Genomic DNA, 19,478 nt, shown 5'->3' with positions numbered 1-19,478 from the left:
GTCATTGGTTACTAGTAGAAAGACAGTTCAGAAACGAAACTGAAACTGATTTGTTCTTTACCGAGGATTCCCAGCCTGACGACGCGGAATATTCATGAGCATGTGAATCCATGCCAGACCCATGCAGGAGAACAACAGTTAGAGGTAAGTAACTTGTTCCTTGCTATCATCCACAAATCCACACTCCCCATTAGAGCGTTCCCCCTCCAGATCCTTCAAGGCTATGAACTCCTGCTGGCAAAGTTAGTATCCTCCCCTCATACGAATATCAATATATACTACAAAATCTAATAGCGTTTTATTTTTGGAGTTTTGGTCACCTGACTTAACTAAACCCAGAGTATCAATTAGCTTATCCAAATTGTATAACTGTAAGACAATGTTTATTATTTAAATTTAATATGCGAGATACATTGGAAGTGTTGGGAGCGAAATTGGTGATCCCAAAGACTGAGAGATACTGTAGACTATATGGAACTCTAACAATAGAAACTGCTCAACACCTAATATGTCACTGTGAAAGTTTATGAAAGTTTGTATCATCTAAGAGTGTAATATGTGACGGCATACCATAATAGCTATGACATTACAAATATGTATACTATATGGAAAATTTTACTGTTATGGAATGATCTTAATGTGATGTATCGTATAATGACATTTTCTGAATGTATTTTATCTATATTAACAGAATTATCTGATGGCACCCTGTTTTAAAATGTAATTAGATGGCAAATTTTAACTTTCTCTGTTAAGATTGTGGCATTTTAACTTCCTATTATGGATAATTTGTCCTATTTTTAGATGTACTGTGTTTATATGTCAAGACTATTGGCTGTATGCATATTATATTAATAAATATATACTTCTCCTTTACTGCTAACCTTCACACTGGCGCTCCATACACTGACATCCCCCTCCTCATTGCTCCTCTCCTCAAACCCAATACCAAATTCATACTCCTGTGAGACTTCAATCTTGCCTTCAAAGACCTCGCCATCCACAAGACCACTGCTCTCACAGCCACTCTCGAAGAAATGAACTGCACCCAATTGGTCCTCTCGCCCACTCAAGAAAAATTGATCATTCTCAACTGGATACTTCCTTTCAACACTCCCCTCCAAGTTATGTCCATTGGCCCCCTTCCCTGGTCAGTTCACTCACTGATCTGTTTGAGTTACCAAACCACCAAAACCGCACCCTTAATCGGGGATCCCCCCGCATCATTGCCAGACACACCCGCAAACTCATGGCTGAGCAACTTACCCCTTCTATTCTAGCCTCCCTTGATTCAGCACCCAATAACACCTCCCCCGAAGTCATCCTAGCGGCGTACAACACTGCACTGCTCACTACGCGTGACGAACACTCTCCACTCAAAACCACTTCCCGCAAAAATAGAAACCCCCAGAATTGGTTCACCGACGAACTAGCCTCCATCTGCAAAAGAAAACGCGCTCTCGAACATCTCTGGCAAAAAAAAAAACTCCCCATCAACAAAGTTGTCTTCCAGTGCTCAGCTGACACTCAATAAAAATTAAAAAAAAACATCATTGCCACTAAGGCCAACATCTACAACGCTAGAATCACTGAAGCAAGCTCCAACGTCAAAGAGCTTTTCTAAATCCTCAGAGCTTGAAACCCCAGCTCCCCCAACTGACAATTTTCCAAAAAAACAAAGCATGGTTTTCGCTCATCCAATCAGCCCTTGACACCAAAACTCAGAATTTAAGGGATAAAGCCATCCTCAAAAAGTCCCATCTACCACCCGTTTTCTCACCCCTCTGCCTCCGGGTAAGCATCACCTCTACCACCAGCAATTCTCCATAGTTCCAGTTCTCTGATGTCACCCCTTCTGAAGTCCTCATCACCATCCAGCATTTGAAAGAGTTCAATTGCTCCGGAGACATTTGCCCAGCTCATATTGTCAAAACCTGTACAGAATCCTTGGTCTCAACCATAACCAGCTTTTATTAACACATCATTTAATTCTAACTCAATTCCTAATGCCATCAAAGAAGCTTGGGTCACGCCTCTTCTGAAGAAACCCACCCTAGATCCCACCATCCCCATCAACTATCGTCCGATTACCACAGTTCCCGATCTCCTCATAGTTCTGGACCACACAGCATAATCGCAACTTGAAACTTACCTTGAAAGTCACAACCTACTAGGCACCTGACAATCCGGCTTAAGGTCCAGACACAGCACAGAAACCGCCTTCCTTGATCTTAAGATCCAGCTCGACCACATCAAACACAACGGTGAGCTTGCAATTCTCCTACTAGATGTCTCTGCAGCCTTCAACCTGGTGGATCACGCAATCCTCTGCCAACACCTCACCACTACCTTCAACCTCTCCTCTGAAGCTTCATTATGGATCCAATCCTTTCTTTCTGGCCGAACCACTAGGGTCTTCGCGGGCACCGAAGCCGCTAAACCCATCCCTGGCTCCCACGGCATCCCACAAGACTCCAGCCTCTCCCCTCTGCAATATGTACACCAAGCCCCTCTTCGACCACTTGGATAGCCTCAACATACCGTACACCATCTTTGCTGATGGTACGCAGGTCCACCTCAAAATCACTGTTAACCACAAATTAGACTCTACTAACATGAACCTTATCTTCAGCATCATACAGGCATGGATGGCCACCCACCATCTGTGTCTGAACGATTGAAAAACGGAGCTCCTTATCATGGGCTTCCCACACTGCCTCAAACACCTCAGTTCTGCTTTCACTTCCTTCTGCATCGACAGAAACACCATTCCTGTTTCTGCCCATGACAAAACACTAGCCGTTTACCTTAAACATGCAGAAACATGTTAAAGCAATTGTCTCCTCTGCGGCATATTCCACCAAGCTAATTCATCTTTCCAGAAAATTACTTACCCCAAACAACTACCTCGCCCTAGCCATCTCACAAATCCGACGGGAGATACATTGGCTCCCCATCAAAGCATGTATCAATTTCAGACTCCTTACCTTCACCTAGCACTGCCTACACAACATTGCCCCCCCCATTACCTCATGAACCAAATCACCAAGAAACCACTCCGAACCTCCGCTCCTCTACATCGGCCTTGGTCACACCCAGATTCACCAGTAAGAGATCTGGGGGTTCCTGTTTAATTACCATTGCTCCCTCCCTCTGGAACGCCCTTCCCCAACATATCCCAGATGAACCTACCTACCTACTCACTCTTCTGAAAGAAAGCAAAAACAGCACTTTTTTAACAAATCTGTATAACCCACACCAAACGTATAACCTATCTGTATATCTATGATGAACCCGACTACTCGCTCTATTGAATGAAAGTGGGAACAACTTTATTCAAACAAATATGTCAAGTGACCTATATCAGACCTGTAACCTGCTTGTCTTGTACCAACTACTTATCCACTCTGTACCGTTCTCCTAGCGCCGTGATACCTCTGGGTCTGGGCGCTCCCCACAAATGCACTAAATTAAAAAAAATTATAAACCTGTATGAGAAAAAAACGATTGCCACTTTTTCTGACATGTGTGGTAAGACACAGATGTGGCCGTACCTTAGCCAGTAGCAGAGTCTCATGGTTATCTAAATCCATATAACATTAAGGTGAAAACCATTTCCTTCTGCAGTAACCACTGCTTGAAAGGTAATGGCTTAATTGGATATTGCAGCCTTTTATTTGCACCTTATCTAAATTCCTGTGACATTATCTGACTTAAAACAGCCAAATGTGCCTTTGTGTATCACCCCTGTTGTTGTTTCGTTAAGTATTAAAGAGCAACAATAAGATGTTTTAATTGGTATGGTATTTGTAGAAAATATATCTAAAAGTTGTAATGTTGAAAATATATGAATAGGTGGAACATGTCAGTTATAGAAAAACACAATCTAATGCTGGTTTTTAAATGTTTGATACATATCTAAGTATGTTAATGATTGAAAATACAGTAAGAAGATTGACAATCCGTTTCAGCCAGGGTGGGAGGCCTACCAGGGAGCCACCCAGAGCCAGTTCTACCCCTGAGGTGGATGGGGGAAGCAGAGGAGGCTCAATTCCTGCCCCCTCCATGCTACATTGTTTGCTTGCTGACTCTTCTCTCCAGCCATTCCTCTTTTCTATGATGCTCGCCAGGCCTTTTCTGTTTTTTTTTCCAGATGTTGAAGGGTTTGTTATTCACTCCAGCAAATTAGGCCATTTTAACAAGTGCGGTCTGCAGCTTACATTTTTTTAACCGTCTTGATGTGGAAACGTTCTTTTTCTTTATTATGAGCCTACATTACAGGCAACATCCCCTGGCTAAGCAAACTCTGTAATAGATCATTAAGAATGATCCTCCTCTTGGTCTCCCATGGTTTGTTCCGTAATTTACTCCTTCAAAACAAAAACAGGAAAATGATTGAACTAAAGTTTTCATTTGCTGACTACGTAAAGTTCAGTGTTGTATATGACACTTCCGGATCATGGTACAAGCCTTGCCAGCTGATCGAAACATTTATTTGTGTTCTGTAGATATAATTGACTGCTTTCAAAATGACGACTTCATGGAGTGATCGACTGCAGAATTATGCTGACCTACCTGCGAATATGGATGGACATGCTTTAAAAAAATACAGACGTGAAGCTTACCACAGGTAAACTACCTTGCTTATCTGTGGAAAAGGTATGCATTGATTAGTCATGCTGGGGTAAAATGTTGATGGACAATGTCTTACAAAACGGAGTGCCGAAAAGGTCGGGGGCTCACTCACCCGCCCACTTTTTTAGGAGTCGCCCCACATATGCTAATTTCTGGTGACGCCACAGTTAATTGATATGTTAATGAGAACACTGTTTTTTTTTAAATTTATTTTTTAGGGCTTGACCCCTGTAACATAACCTTTTAAAGCAGGCGTGTCAAACTGGAGCAGACAAGAGACTGGTTTGGATTCAAACTCTCCCCTTGCAGGATGCAGCATTTGATATATGAAAACTAAAAGCACAATGATGCACCGTGTAGACGGGTGCATTAATAGTATTTTGATTTTGTGTTAATGGTTTCGAAAAAATGAGGCCTGCCTAAAGTCAATCCATGGTTTCGGCAGAGTTTTCCCCTCTGAGGAATGTGTTTACAATACTAGGTCGATGTGGGTGCATTGTACAAGATCCCTTTCAGGAGAGTTTGGATTTCTAGCGGAGTACATTAAATATTCAAATACTTCAGATATCGATTAACAATACAGAGCATTTCCTTGGAAAATGGTGCACTCCCTAGAAATGACGGCTGCACATTAGATCATCTGTGTTTGTGCCACAGCCTCAGTAAAGCGATGGCTGATACACCCACCAGTGCCTCTACTGCACTGGAGAACATGTTATTACACCATATTCAAATATTGTAATGTTTGGAGGAGCTGTAGCTAGCACTGGGCCCGTTTTGATGGTCTATTGCAAGTTTACATTGAGTTGTCGTGCAATGTAACCTTGTTAAGCACAGGGTGCAAAATGATGCAACACCAGTAACGCTGCACTAGACTCGACGGAATGTGGGCTAGTATTTTAATGATTGTTTCACGTATCGACCAGGTTTCATGCTTTGCTTCCTTGCAATGTTATGTCTAAAGCGCCAGTCATGTTTTATAGGATATTTTTGTGTATTTTATTATGCTCGTAATAATTGTCCACTCCGTTTACAAATGGTGCCAAATATTCACAGGATGGCTGCAGAAACCAATCATATGGATTTTGCTTAAAAGGATAAGCTGTTAAAATGGAAGGCTCTCAAGGCAATACACTTCAGTAGCTTTTGGAGGAGAAGGTGGTTTACGTGTTACTGTTCAAAGAAACACATATAATTAATTTAGCACAAACTAAAACTGTCTGAAGTTGTAAAATGCAGCATTTCTTCTGTGCGAGATTGTGCATTCCTGTCTGCCAGCTTTGAAGACCTACTATAAAAAACCAGGACCACTGCAGTTTCCAGTGGAAACATAACCTTGAGAAAGGCATACAGAGCACCAAATAGCGGGACGTCTGGTCACCCTAAAAAAACACCAATACTTTGCCACACTCTCTTCAGCTAAAACGGAGCTGACTGCGGATACGACTGCAGTCTGCGGCAGTCACTGGCTGGAGTCTCTCTACAGTTTCCTCTGTTTTACTGGGCGGACCCTTGAAAAGCACAAGCTCTCTGCGGAGCTGACTGCGGAGCTGACTGCGGAGCTGACTGCGGAGCTGACTGCGGAGCTGACTGCAGATACGACTGCAGTCTGAGGCAGTCTATGGCAGCGTCGGCCGAGGTAGCGGGGAGAGACTCTAAACCTGGAGCAGATAAAACCTCTGGACCACACTTAAGCAGTGGCAATATACGGCGACCCCGTGCTGGTGAAATGAACACTTGCGACAAGAGCAAGAAGGGCTGCCTGCAAAACCAACCGGCGGAAAATAGCATCTATTCCATTGGAATACCCACGAACTGGAGACACAAACGGCAGTATGTCTCCACTAAGTAAGACCGATGATATACTAGAAAACCCACTTGTGTCCATGACATTGACCCCCCATTAAGGACTCTACATCGACCCCTGAGGGTGAGTTAAAAACACAAGAAGCCGTGCCACCTGAAACCATAGAAAGAACAACTGTGGCCGTGGTCTCTGACCTCGCAGATAGGTCAGCCACTTGGGGGAAACACAAACTTATCCCTGTCAGCGATACATCACAATATGGACTTTCCATAATAAATCGCTCCTTACCGCCCCAGCAACGTCCTGACATTAATGAATCATCGAAATCTCAGTTAATGCGGAGCAACAACAACCCGCAGCCCATGTTCATATGGCTCTCTTACCATGTGCCCCCAGAGGGGAGCTCCGGGAGGATGAGCCGGGGACAGAGGCTACTGCGGCGAGGAATCTAGGAATAGCAGAGCAGGCGGCGGTGGATTGCAGCACGGAGGAGCGTACGCCCCGCCTTCCCTATGGGGCTGTAAGTGACTCTTGCCCGAAGAATGCTGAAGGGGGCTGGAATCTGCCGAATGGGGCCCTGGAGTCCTGGGGGGCGCAGCAGTTGGACAGCCAGGTGGTCACCGCAATGGTGCACGAAGCACGGGCTGGGGCTGCCCTCTCTTGCTGTCGGGGGCAGACTTGGAGCCGCAGGCGTCGCCTGTCCCTTCGCGGAACCAGGAACCTGGAGGAGGCGGGCCACAGATGGTGGGAGTGTCGGCTTGTGGTTGCCGGCTACAGGAGACGCTAGAGACTGCATCTGAAAAATAAATCCCAGATCATTCCAAAACAAATCAGGAAACCAACTTTAAGAAACGCCCACAAAGTCAGATTAATGCTGGCTTAATGAGTCAAAAGTTAAGAGGACGGAGAACACAAGTGAATCACAATGTGCCTATAAATATCTCTACAAAGAGACTTATAGCTACAAAGAGTACACCACATGGCATATTGTCTAAATTCTTCACATGTAAACCCAAGCAACGTGTGGACATTAGAACAGAATTAACAGATTCAGAAATCCTGGAAACTGTACTAAATTGTCAACCATTGTACAAATGTCGCAGGCTTGAAGTCAAAGCTGACACGCAATCAAACAAAGCTACCAGGTCACTCATCGGGGAGGCCCAGGTTTCCTTAAAAGATAGCCAATCGAAAGGACCTATAGTACGTGATCTCGCGAACCAACAAATGACTGATAACAAAGATGGCCAATCGAAAGGATTTACAATATGTGACCTTATGAACCAAGAAATGCCCAGGCATTTGGAGGAGGAGGAGGATTTTCCCCTTCAGACCACAGGAAAAGAGATAGTGCCACCAGAAGACAATGCAATATTAGATCATGTTGCAAAAAGTTTTGCTGAAGACCCTATATTACCACCACAGGAAATTCCGGCCCATCTAACGGTAATACAGATCCAAGACAGCCTGATATCCCCACAACCTCCACAGGCTCGATCTGAGCAGAATGATTCTTTCACTATTACGAGCTTCAACACTAAAGATCCACTTGCACATTTGCAAAATAACCGAGCCAATTTAGTAGATAGTATGGAAGAGTCTAAAGATCGAAACCTGGACAACTGGGAAGACCCAAGATTAAGGAAAAGAAATGCTGACCGAGTGGGAAAGAACCTACCAAGCTTTGACATGCACTCAAAACAAGAACAGGGACAGTTTGACGAACAATGAGGTTCTAAAGCCAACAGAAAGGACATCGACCTAAACAGAAGACTGTTTTTGGACCTAACAACCAAGACGAATCCGCAAAGATCTCAGTCCAGTCGACAACTAAAATCACCATCCCCAACTAAAACTCAAGCCCAGATTACACATAAGCCTAAAGACTCTCCAACAAAAAAGCCTGACATCTTCTCGATTGTCTGCCATTACCATCGCACTGACTCCATTCACAAAACTATATGAATCGATCCATGAGACTTTGAAGGACCATACATCTATTCAGGCTATGATCCATACAAAACTAATATACTTAGAAGGTTACGTCACAGTGATGGATGAGAGATCCAAAAATTACAAGGACATCCCACATCAATTTTAATAACGACCAGCACCTCCCGAAATATCAAAGTACTGATGTTGGAACAAATACATCTACAAGTCTGCAGGGAAAAGAATAATCCATTGGGGATCCCCCAGTTCAATGTATGAACAAACAAACCAACTCTTATCAAACCCACCGGTCCACCATGAATAAAGTGAAAGGAAATGACAAAAACGCAAATGCCAGTAACGAATCAGCCAGAAACTCAAGAGGTGGTACTGGTTATTGACGGCGAAGAAAACAAAGGCAAAAGTCATAAAACTAAACATACCCCTATTTACGACCCCGCAACATAGCGGGTAAAATTGACAAATACTGGACAAAAGCACTTCAGGATTAGTACAAAAAAACAGATCCAAAATATCCCAGAAAATAACAATCGTGAAAGAGCAGCTGTCAGGATCACCAAAAACCAGGGAAGACTTTTTAAAGGATGAGGATTTAATGAATCTGAGCCAGCATTTAAACGAAGAGTCCCCTACTCCGGACTCTTCGGATTATAGCAAATCATCACAACGACAAACTAAAGCAATTCTACCTCGGCTTAATACTGCAATAAATTTAACAGATGATGAAAATGAAGTGACACCAGCGTTCCTCACAATAGAAAAACGTCAAAATAAAATAATCCAGAGAAACAGTGAATTCCTAGAGAATGGACAAGCACCCTCAGAAGAAAGGAATCTGTTGAGAATGAAAGATGACCCACGGAAACCGCCAATTCCAGGCCAAAGTTCTGAATCAAAAGATAGACCCAAAGAGAGCGAAAGACGAACCATAAAAGAACAAGCGTAGACTGCATCAAAGAAATCGAGGAAAACATCGTACCATGAGACAAGTCGAGAATCAAGACCAAATAAAATTCACTACAAAACAAAGACCGATATACCGGCGACTCTCATTGGTAAAAGAAAAATCTCAATGGCTTTTTAAGCTAGAACAGATCTTTGAGAATAAAGAAGTGATTCTTAATAGACGCCCAGTGTTGTCCCTATTTCATCTAGTCTCAAGACTATGAAAAATGTCCACAGAGGACTTATTAATTGTAGATCCCAGCCATAAATTTGGCAAAGCCCTTTGTCTCCTTCACATAACTTCGCTAACGGTCAAGGACCTCGTAAGACAAGAAATTAAGGCCCTGTTGAAATTGGGATATGATCTAACGGAACCTAGGAGAAAAGAACCTGACATGCAGGCACAAAAACAGAAAAAAGTCCCACAAAAGGATGAAGTTGAATGGAGAAATTCATATCAAGATCAAGCGCTTCATCCCGAAGACCAGCTGCAAGGATAGAGAGTGCCAAAGCTGAAGACGCACTTAAAAATCAAACCACCATGGAAAAAATAGATAAAAAGGAAACAGAAAATAAGAAGAAACTGACTAGAAAAACACCAGAAAAGTCGCACCAACAGAAATATAGAAGGGGCTCCAGTAATTCTGTTACAAAAAGGACAATCACGCAGGATATAACACCCAGCAAAAGGGAGGAACCAACTAATACTCTGAAATCGATAACTCAAGGTATATGGTCATGGTTACCTAAAGCCTTATCAACATAGCGTGAAAAATAGCAGTTCAAGCTCGTCAACAACACCATCACGACGATCTATAAGACTGATAAACAGAATACCACCTTAAGCCTAGGTTCATGGAACACGAGAGGTTTCTTGCATCCGACAAGTCCAGTAAAGCTAGCAGAATACAATATTCTGTGTCTGCAGGAGACGCAGCTCATGAAAAAACCTACTCTTGACAGCTACGAAATCTTCTTGGCCCCAGCAAAAAAAGGTAGTATGGGCCGTCCTTCAATAAGGCCTCTTCACTGCTTGTCTCAGTGGAATCGGACTTTCGATTTGATAAAGTGTTGACATCCAATCAGTCAATACTAACAGTACTCATTCTTTGGGAACAAAAGACAAATCCTGATAAAGCACCAACAACAACACGGATAGCAGTGATAAACCCTTACTGGAATCCGCCGAAAAATCGATCTTCTCCACTACTTGAAAGAAATGGAAAGAGCAATAGACAGTCATTGCTGAATACCTAGTTCCCAACATCATAGTGTGTGACATAAATGCAATTTGTCAAAGTCGAAAACGTAAACATCCAGTTACCCTGGCAGAACAAAGATGGAATCTTTGGTTAAAATTGAACTCACGACAACTATTGAATCTCGACACATTAGGAAAACAGGACTCTTTGCCTACTTGGAGAAACGGAGAATCACACTCGACAATAGATTATATATTTGTCACCAGACCTTTACTACAACAACTAATCTCTTTGAAGTTATTCAAACCAAATCAATTGATCATAACCTCTTACTTGCAACGTGGAAAAAGACCGCTCAAACCTCTAAAAAATTGCATCTCGAGTTGGAAGTAAAAAATCAAGGCAATAGACTAAAGTTAACTGAAAAAGCTATCAGAGTTGACCAGCAAATATAACGGGAACCATGCAACAGCCATCATAAAAGCAGTGGATTATGGCCCGTTGTTAACGGCCTATAAAATACCAGGGAAGAAAAAAACTCCATTGACAACGCCGAAACATAGCTATGATAAGATTTTAGTTGTTAAACGGAGGGAGTATTGCAACCAGAAAAGGAAAGCAAGCCAACTTGAACCTAATTCCGCAAAAATAAAGCTACAAAAATTGAAAAAAAAATTACCAGTCATGGATAAAAGAACATAGTGAGAAACTCTACCAACAGGATGCAGAAGCAATGTTAAAATCAATTTGCTCAAACAACGCAAGAGAATTTTGGACACTCCTAAACTCTACAACTCCACAAAACAAAGATGCAATCCTCAATGGAGTCGGAGAAGCGGTATGGATATCATACTTTAAAAGCCTCTTTGCTTTACCGCTCGAAACAACAGCGATAAACTCAAGGGGTAGCAGCACGAACTGGGTAAATCTTGACGACCTAGAAGATCTAACACATCTTATAAAGAAATTGACCAACTCAAGAGCGCCGGGACCAGAGGGAATAACCAACCTGGATTTAAAAACTCATCCAGAAGAGTGGGCAAACTTCATTAGCATGGTTTTCAAGCAATGTGTGGAACTGAAATCCATCCCGCCATCATGGACAACGGCCATGGTAGTTCCAATCTATAAGAAAGGCAACAGCAGCGAACCGTCCAACTACAGGCCAATAGCATTGCTGGATCCTATCGGTAAGGTTTTTGGATCACTACTCCTCAAGAAATTCCAACAATGGTCAGGAGAAGCCCCTGTAATGACGACTACCAGACATGTTTCAAAAAGGCCTAGGAACTACAGTCAACATCTTTACTCTTAACATCTTAAAAAACAATATGCTGGAAGGCGGGCCTAAACTTTACATAGCTTCAATAGATCTAACACAAGCATTTGAACGGGTGGACAGGGCTTGCCTATGGACCAAGTTGATCGATTGGGAGTACCCAAAGGAAATCTTAGAGCCCATAATGGCGCTCTATACAAATACAGAGATGAAAGTGCAACAAGGCTCTGTATCGGAACCGATTCCCACATTCAGGGGAGTAAAACAGGGGTGTCCCCTATCTCCAGCACTATTCTTGGCCTATTTAGGCGACTACCAATCAACGGAAGTCAACATCCGTTCGTTTCCACCAAAACTTGGCAAGAATAAGATTAGTCGACTACTGTACGCAGACGACTTGATACTCCTGGACCACATGCCCATAGGATTACAACGGCAACTGCACAATTTATTGAAATATGCAGCAATAAACAATTTAGAAATTAACCAGGAGAAAACTAAAATCATGGTGATAGAGAAATCTACAAAAAGAACACAACAATTTAAAATGGCATTTGCATACAGCCAAGATTGAGAGGGTCAAAACCATCATAATCTCGGCATGAACATGGACAGTTCGAAACAGGAGTCAGCCACTCAAGCCACACTTCAATTTAAAATCAGAAAACTGGCAGCCCAAGGAAAGGCAATTGAAAGAAAAATCATCTACGGAGCGGAAGCGATGCCAAATCTACCCAGAGAACTTTGGCCAAAATGAGAAGCTTATTTCTGGAGAGCGGTCCTAGGCTTGCCCAAATCAACACCAGTAGCATCAATAAGATGGGAACTATGCCTCGTCTCCCTTGGGGGTTCCTTAAACTGCAGTTCGTTGATGCTATTCAGAAAATGTCTACTAACCAAGAGCCCACCGCTATACCAACTGATAAACCGGGAAATGCAAAATTCAACCTGCAAAATGCTTCAATCTTGGAAAGTCAAAATTGCCAACGCCTTAGACTCTTGGAAAGTGATGAAGAAGAACTAGAAAAAAATCCAACCAGAGTCATAAATAAATTGAAGGAGCAAGACTGGATTAATACTCTGGAAAAAGCATCAGTTAACAAACTGACCAACCATCTTCCTCCTAATATAAAAAAACTGAATGAACATCAAAATTTCATTAAAAGATTTCCAAACAGAATGGCACGAAACTTCCTCTTGAGAGCACGTTTTGAATCTCCTGCCAAATACGTGAAATAAGAGGCCAGTCGTTGACCAACAACTGCAGACTCTGCCATCAGGAAAACAAAAAAGAAACAATACGTCACCTACTCCTAAATTGTACTGGAACAAGAAAGATCAGGATGTCGTACATGAAACATCTTTTGCTAAATCCTCTGCTAGACAACGAAGAAGTCTGGTGGTACAGAATGATGAGCGGTGATAAGACAACTTGGTTATTGGGAACCTTCAAAATTTTACAACAAATAACAACACTGAATAGCTTAAATGTACCGTCGCCCTTGGTATCTTCGCTTCAAGATGTGAACTGACAAAAATAACAAAGAGCCTCTCTTGTCATCCAACTAAAGCCTAAAAACAAACTAGCTTGACGGATTGAGGGTATTCAAAGGGACTAAACAAGATGTTCAGTTACAAAAGGACCAAATAGGAATTTCAATTGACAAAATTGATGTGTACTTTTGTAAAAATCATTTTCTTTTGATTATATACAACAACAAAAAAATGGAAGGTGCCTGTTTTATTTCATTATTATTATTCAAATAAATACATTTTCGCCCATCACTGATTTAGTTTCCTTGCTTTAATAACCTATCCTTTTAGGCTCTGTGGCTCTCAGTGATGCTCTTGGATGATTTCCGTCATGCTAAGCAAACTGAAGCCACAGCAACAGTGTGGAACCTCCACTTTGCTCTCCTCTTACAGAGCACATTGCTGTCGAATGTGCACTGTTTGAGGGACCGTTGAAGTGGCTTCTGGCGTCTGATCTGGTCCGCTGTCCTTTTTGTTTGAAGTATTCTTAATACAGTTTCGTCATCTTGAAATATAACCATAGACTACATTTTGACGCTTTTGAGGGCAATAAATGGGTACAAGACTGTCGTAGAGCCAGGGTCAAGCTTTTGGAACAGCTCTGATAAGTGACAAGCCACATTCCTAAAATACTGTCTTCGCATCTTGCATCAGCTGTTGGCATCATTTAAATGTATTTGGTTGCAACAAAGAATCAGTGATTTTTCTTTTCTTTCCACTTGCATGTTCCCCTGGATTTTGTGAACCGTTTAGATTTTGAGTTCTGCTCCGGCTTAAGGTTTCAACTTTAAGCCTTGTAAGCAATGCACTGCCTGTATGTCTGATACTAAACCCTAGCAAATCTGTGGTTTCTCTAAGCACAGCAATACTGCAGCAGATTTAGCCTAGATGATCTTGAAAATATGCCTTCACCAAAGCCTCTTGGTTGCTAACCAAAAAGCAGTGTACTATCTGGGGGTGCAATTCTAATGGCGTGTTCGCCCTTCCTCCGGTGTCTTATTCTTCCAACAAAAAAAAAACCTGTACGAGTTATCTTGCAAAGTTTCTTCATGAAAAAACCTTGCTGGCTCCAAATTTGTTCAAGGAAGTAAAACGGACTCTGTTCCTAATACAGATCTTTCTTGTCAACCAGTCTCGATATAGGAGAATTACAGCTTAAGATGGTAATCTTTTCTAGTTCTTTTGGGAACTCTTCTCACAGCAGAGCAAGTATCAATTGGCAGCTAATGATGCTCTAATAGAATAACTGGTTTAAGCACCGTGGGGAGAATGTCTTTAGCTCCAACATTGATGATACATTCTGCAAGGGAAGTATATTCTGCATAACATGAGCCAGAAAGTGTTGTGGTACAGGAATGTGAGTGAAGTTTTAGCCTAATGCCGTTCCTAGCCTCCAAAAGAACCGGGAACATGTGCTTTTGATCCTGCTTGGAAGACAACATGTTGATATCCTGCAGCCTTCAGCTGTTAATGCCAATTTGATAGATATTCCCATGCTGTCTGAGAAATTGGCTAATCAGTGTTGGAAGTGTTGCCTATGAACCTGGAGGCTCCATTTGAACTGATTGCATTAGGTGGCCAGGAAGTATATAAGCACTTGCTTTAAAAAAGCATTATACAGCGAATGCCATTGCAAAGTTGAATGATCCGAGGAGGAGTTAAGATGCGTGTCGCTCCACTCATCAGACCACAATAGTGTTAGTTCAAATTTGCCATTAAAAGGAATAATTGAAAAGGTCTACTCTATAATAATGCAAACTTAGCTGTTAGACCCGTTTAATAATAGTGATTGGTGGACCCTTCTGGCTGTCTCCTGCTTGAGTGAGACATCGGGATGAAGCAAGGGGATGGAAGTCAGTTGTTCGGGGAGTGGGGGGGTGGGCGGCAACTATTTCCTCCAAAACAGCAGCTTTCTGACCATACTGGCAGAGTCTCGTACAAGTGTCATCCACTGGACTTTTCACCCATTTGCAAACGGACCGAAACCTCTGAAGTCTATGATGAATTATTTGCACTCTTCTACCTCTGACGGTAGAAATAATCTTGATCCTGGAAGAAAGTAGTTTGAGTGATCCCCTGATCAGTTGGTTCTGCATACGATTTATTTGTCTTTGCTTCACCTTTACTCTTACATAGGCATTTACATACTTTTTGTTCCAGCCATGAACCAGTACAAAAGAGGCATCTCACAAGGAGAGGGACGGTCGTTCCATTCAACATATTTTCAGGGCTTCAAAAAAGAAGCAGTCTCATTGTTTTATAAACCGACTTTCTGAGCAAACTTATTAAAATGCTCATTGTTCATTTTTTGATAGACCTTCCAAATGGAAGAATGTTAATCTTGGTGACCTGCAGGATGCGTATTTTCCAATTCTGATCTGCGTACAATATCGCAGATTCATGGAGCAGGAGGTAAATACCAGTTTACTTCACTACCTTGCAACATCCAATATTGTTAGTTAACCTATTTAACTTGAGTGTGGGAGCCCCTCTATTGAGAACGAGCATGGTTCAAATAATCTGTTAGTACGGAATTTCTTCCACTCGGGAGGGTCTACAAACACGTTCTAGCTCACTGACCCTTCACAGAGGAGAAATATCCATTTGCATATCCATCTGGTCCCACCTACAAGGGCTGTCCAGCCCTGAAATGCTAGGCAAGTCTCCTCTGAACAAGAGTACAATCGGCAAACCCGACACAGGTTTCAACCTTATTGGGCCTCCTCAGTGAGGTGAAGCAGAGTATCTCTAAGGCACTGTGAGCAAGAGCTCCACTTCTGAATTACCCTGGATTGCTTAGGGTGAAACCCCAAGTTTAACATACTTAGCTAGAGTGTGGGAGCCCCTCTACTGAGAAACTATTCGAAACTTGAGTGTGATGTGTGGGGTTAGTAACACGCTGAAAGGCCAGAGAGGTTATGTCCACAGAATTATTGAAGCGGAATAACCCCAATGCTACATGCTCACTGGATGAGTGCAACAGCACTGTAGGAAATGTTGAGACCATACAAGAAAACTCCACAATCAGAGACTCTGAAAAATGATTGTATTAGTGAATACTAATTTTAAAAAAGAAACAATTGTAGAACAGAGGAGAACAGAAAAAACATGGACAATGTAGTTCAGATGGGTTATCTTTCATCAAGGCATGTCTGCCTCTCTATTGGGTGCCATTCAGCTCAGAGAGGTTAGCCATCTTGGAAAAAACTGCTGTTTTGCTAGCAACCTTCATCTGGTCCTAGATAAGGTTTTGAAAAGGAGTATTTTAGAACCTATTTGTTTCATTTTATTTAATGTTTGTAGTAAAGCAATTTTTTTATGGAGAAGAAAGTCATTTGTCTCACTAGCAGGTAATTTTGTAGTCGAGTAAACCTATGTTTTAACTGTAAAAATGTTTTTGTAATCCATACTTCTTTGTACCTAGGAATCTTTTGGAAATTCAGATGCATTTTTGCCTTAGATTTCCTCTTCAGATGAGGCAGTAATAATATTGGAGCTCCTTCCCATGGCACTGCGCTGCTGGTACTTTTGATCAAACAAGAGCGTTAAAGCCGTGATGCCAGTGAATTTTGTAAGTAGAAGGAATTTATATTTCCCCCCGATTTCACTCATGTGAGAATCATTCAAAGAGGTTGTGGGGTGTGCGGTGGATCCGCCCCTCCCCCATGAAGATTATAATGATGCGTTTTACAGCCGGAAAATCGAAAAGTTGGGTAAGATAGATATACAGGGGTTAAACCCCAAAAGATGCTTGGCCACCAGTAGTACACAAGCATTTTTACCACTCATGTTCTTACTGGCTGCTGTGACAAATCCAGGGAATTCATCCCCTCTCCCCATGAGGGATCCATCCCCTTTTTGACTAGGGGGTTGAAACCACTAAGTTTAACACATGTAGGGGACAGGGCAAGTGGGATCTCACTGGGGGTGCCGTCCCCCTCCCCTTAGAGGACAGAAAATCCCTAGAAAATGATACCATTTATCCTCCCCTTTCTCAAGATTCCAATATCTTTCTTTTTGGGCTATATGAGAGCTAAAAGGCATGACACTTAATGTACAAATGGCTGGTTTGGTTGTTGACCTTTGGTGTGCACATTCCTTGCCTTGGACAAAAGAAAGATGGATGGTCCTGCCCCTTAGCAGAGTCCGGGATAAAGCACCAATCAGAAAGAAACTTATGAGAAGAGAGCAGCGCAGCTTGAAAATCTCCTCCTGGGAGATGTGGTCAGACGGAGAACGTATGCCAGACGTGGCAGACTGAGCAGGGCTGGAGCCTGCAGAACGCTCACAATCCTGCCTGGACAGAAGTGCTTGGCTGGGAAGAGGGCAGGGAGCAGACGCCAAGCAAGACTGTCAAAGAGCGCACCAACTGCGGGAAGGGAGGACAGACTACGCTCTGTGGTATAAGGTGACTCCAAGGAAGCGGAAGGTGGGTGCTGAGACCCATGAGGACGCCAGGGTGGTGTGAAGGGAAGTACGCCCCCCAGGTTAGGATCGAGGAAGTACAGCTACAGGGCGGGGTGAGGGAGACAAAACCCAACCCAGGGAGGGGCGAGGGAGATAAAAAAAGGCCGTAAAGAAACCATACCCCAAGGTGGGGGGAAAAGAGTGAAACCACAATGTGGGTTACAGATCAGGAGGTACCAAATTGGAGAGAGCTTTATGACTTTCCTTGCTGGTGAACACCAGAAGAAAACTGAGTAAGCATATGAACCACGGATCTGAAAGTTGGAAGAGAAGGCCATTCCTTTGAGCTAGGAGGAGGTCAGAAACCAACCACCATTCTTTTGTTCGGCAAGCGTCCAAATTGTATTTTTGTTGCCTTTTTCTCTAGTGGTAGGGACAGAATTCGGTTAGCATAGTATTCTGGACAGAGGAATTTTTCTTCGTTTGAACAACACCCTGATGAGCAACCTCTTAAACCTCTTTTTTTTATAGACTAGGGCAGAGAAACTCAGTTTTAGGGATAGCTTGAGCCTAAAATGTTCTTATAAAGGAACATATCACGTAAATGCCACCTTGTCCCTCTCCTAATTCTGATCTACCACACTGCGTCCAAAGAAAAACACCTGTCTCAATAGTCTGTAAGCTTTGCCCTGTAAAGCACATGTTGAAGATGACAGTACACAACAATAAATAACTGCTAGTGTGAAACATTTTATGCTGGCAGTGCCCAGTACATACCAGCATAACACTACAAGAACACATCTCATTTTGTTAATTGAAAGCAATGTTATTGTTTAATAAATGCTCAAAGAACACGAATAGGACCAATGTTTAAAGTATTTAAGGAGAAGGAAATGAAGGAAAGGGGTTATTGGGAACATTAGCAAGTTTACAGTTGCAGTTATGGGGCACAAACCCAAGACTCAACATTTTTTGAATAAGCTTTTGGGATAAATTATGTCTTTCTAAAATAATTAGTCATTCCAGTTGTCCATGACACTATTCTCTATAGATTTGTGTGTGTAGTATACCGGCTTAGCATCTCTGGAATCTCTTCCTCTTATTGTACAAAATATTAGAATGTATTTCCTTAGAACCATATTCTTCCCAACGGCGAGAGTCTTACCTATTCAGACCCCTTCTGCTATCATGTCCATTTGCAGATCGGATTATTTTTTGTATGATCAGATTTTTAGATTTATTTGTTGAAAGGCCGCCATTCATCAACTATGGAGCATGGGGCATTCACCAAACTATGAAAGCAATCTCCCATCCTTGCTATTAAATCTGCAACATTTGTATTTTACTTACGTTTATAGAGCACTTTTGTGGAAGCACTGTATATAACAGATGAATAAAATACGGTACAATAATTTGAGCTTGATCTCTCGTGGCAAACGGGGAAGATTACATAGAAGAGAGGGAGGCTGGGAGATCCGAGAGGGGAGGATATGCAGAGAGGGGGAGAACCAATATCAGGAGGTAGGGCATTCCAAAGTTTGGGAGCTACGAGAGCGAAGGAGAAAGCAAAAAGTGGCTCAAGGAGACTTTGGGACCGTAAGAAGGTAAAGATGAAGAGAACAAAGAGGGTGAGTTAGGTGAAATGGGAGAGGCAAGATAAGGGGCAAGACCATGATGACATTTAAAAGAATACAAAAAGTGGTAAAGAAAACTAGAA

The 19,478-nt window shown here is 42.4% G+C and overlaps 1 protein-coding gene across 2 annotated transcripts in view; it reads left to right on the top strand.

Annotated features, from left to right (window-relative positions):
• The window catches only part of NT5C2 (5'-nucleotidase, cytosolic II), a 957,242-nt gene that overhangs the window by 185,740 nt on the left and 752,024 nt on the right, over positions 1-19,478 (top strand). For both annotated transcript variants that reach the window (XM_069611695.1, XM_069611694.1), the window contains exon 2: positions 4,509-4,630. In XM_069611695.1, coding sequence (XP_069467796.1) covers positions 4,530-4,630 — 101 coding nt within the window. In that variant the 5' untranslated portion in view covers positions 4,509-4,529. The remainder of the gene's footprint in view (positions 1-4,508; positions 4,631-19,478) is intronic.

Source organism: Ambystoma mexicanum, chromosome 8 (genome assembly GCF_040938575.1).
Source record: "Ambystoma mexicanum isolate Mex_15411 chromosome 8, UKY_AmexF1_1, whole genome shotgun sequence".
Taxonomy (NCBI): domain Eukaryota; kingdom Metazoa; phylum Chordata; class Amphibia; order Caudata; family Ambystomatidae; genus Ambystoma; species Ambystoma mexicanum.
Note: the sequence above shows the minus strand (reverse complement) of the source record. Positions and strands in the feature narration are given on the sequence as shown.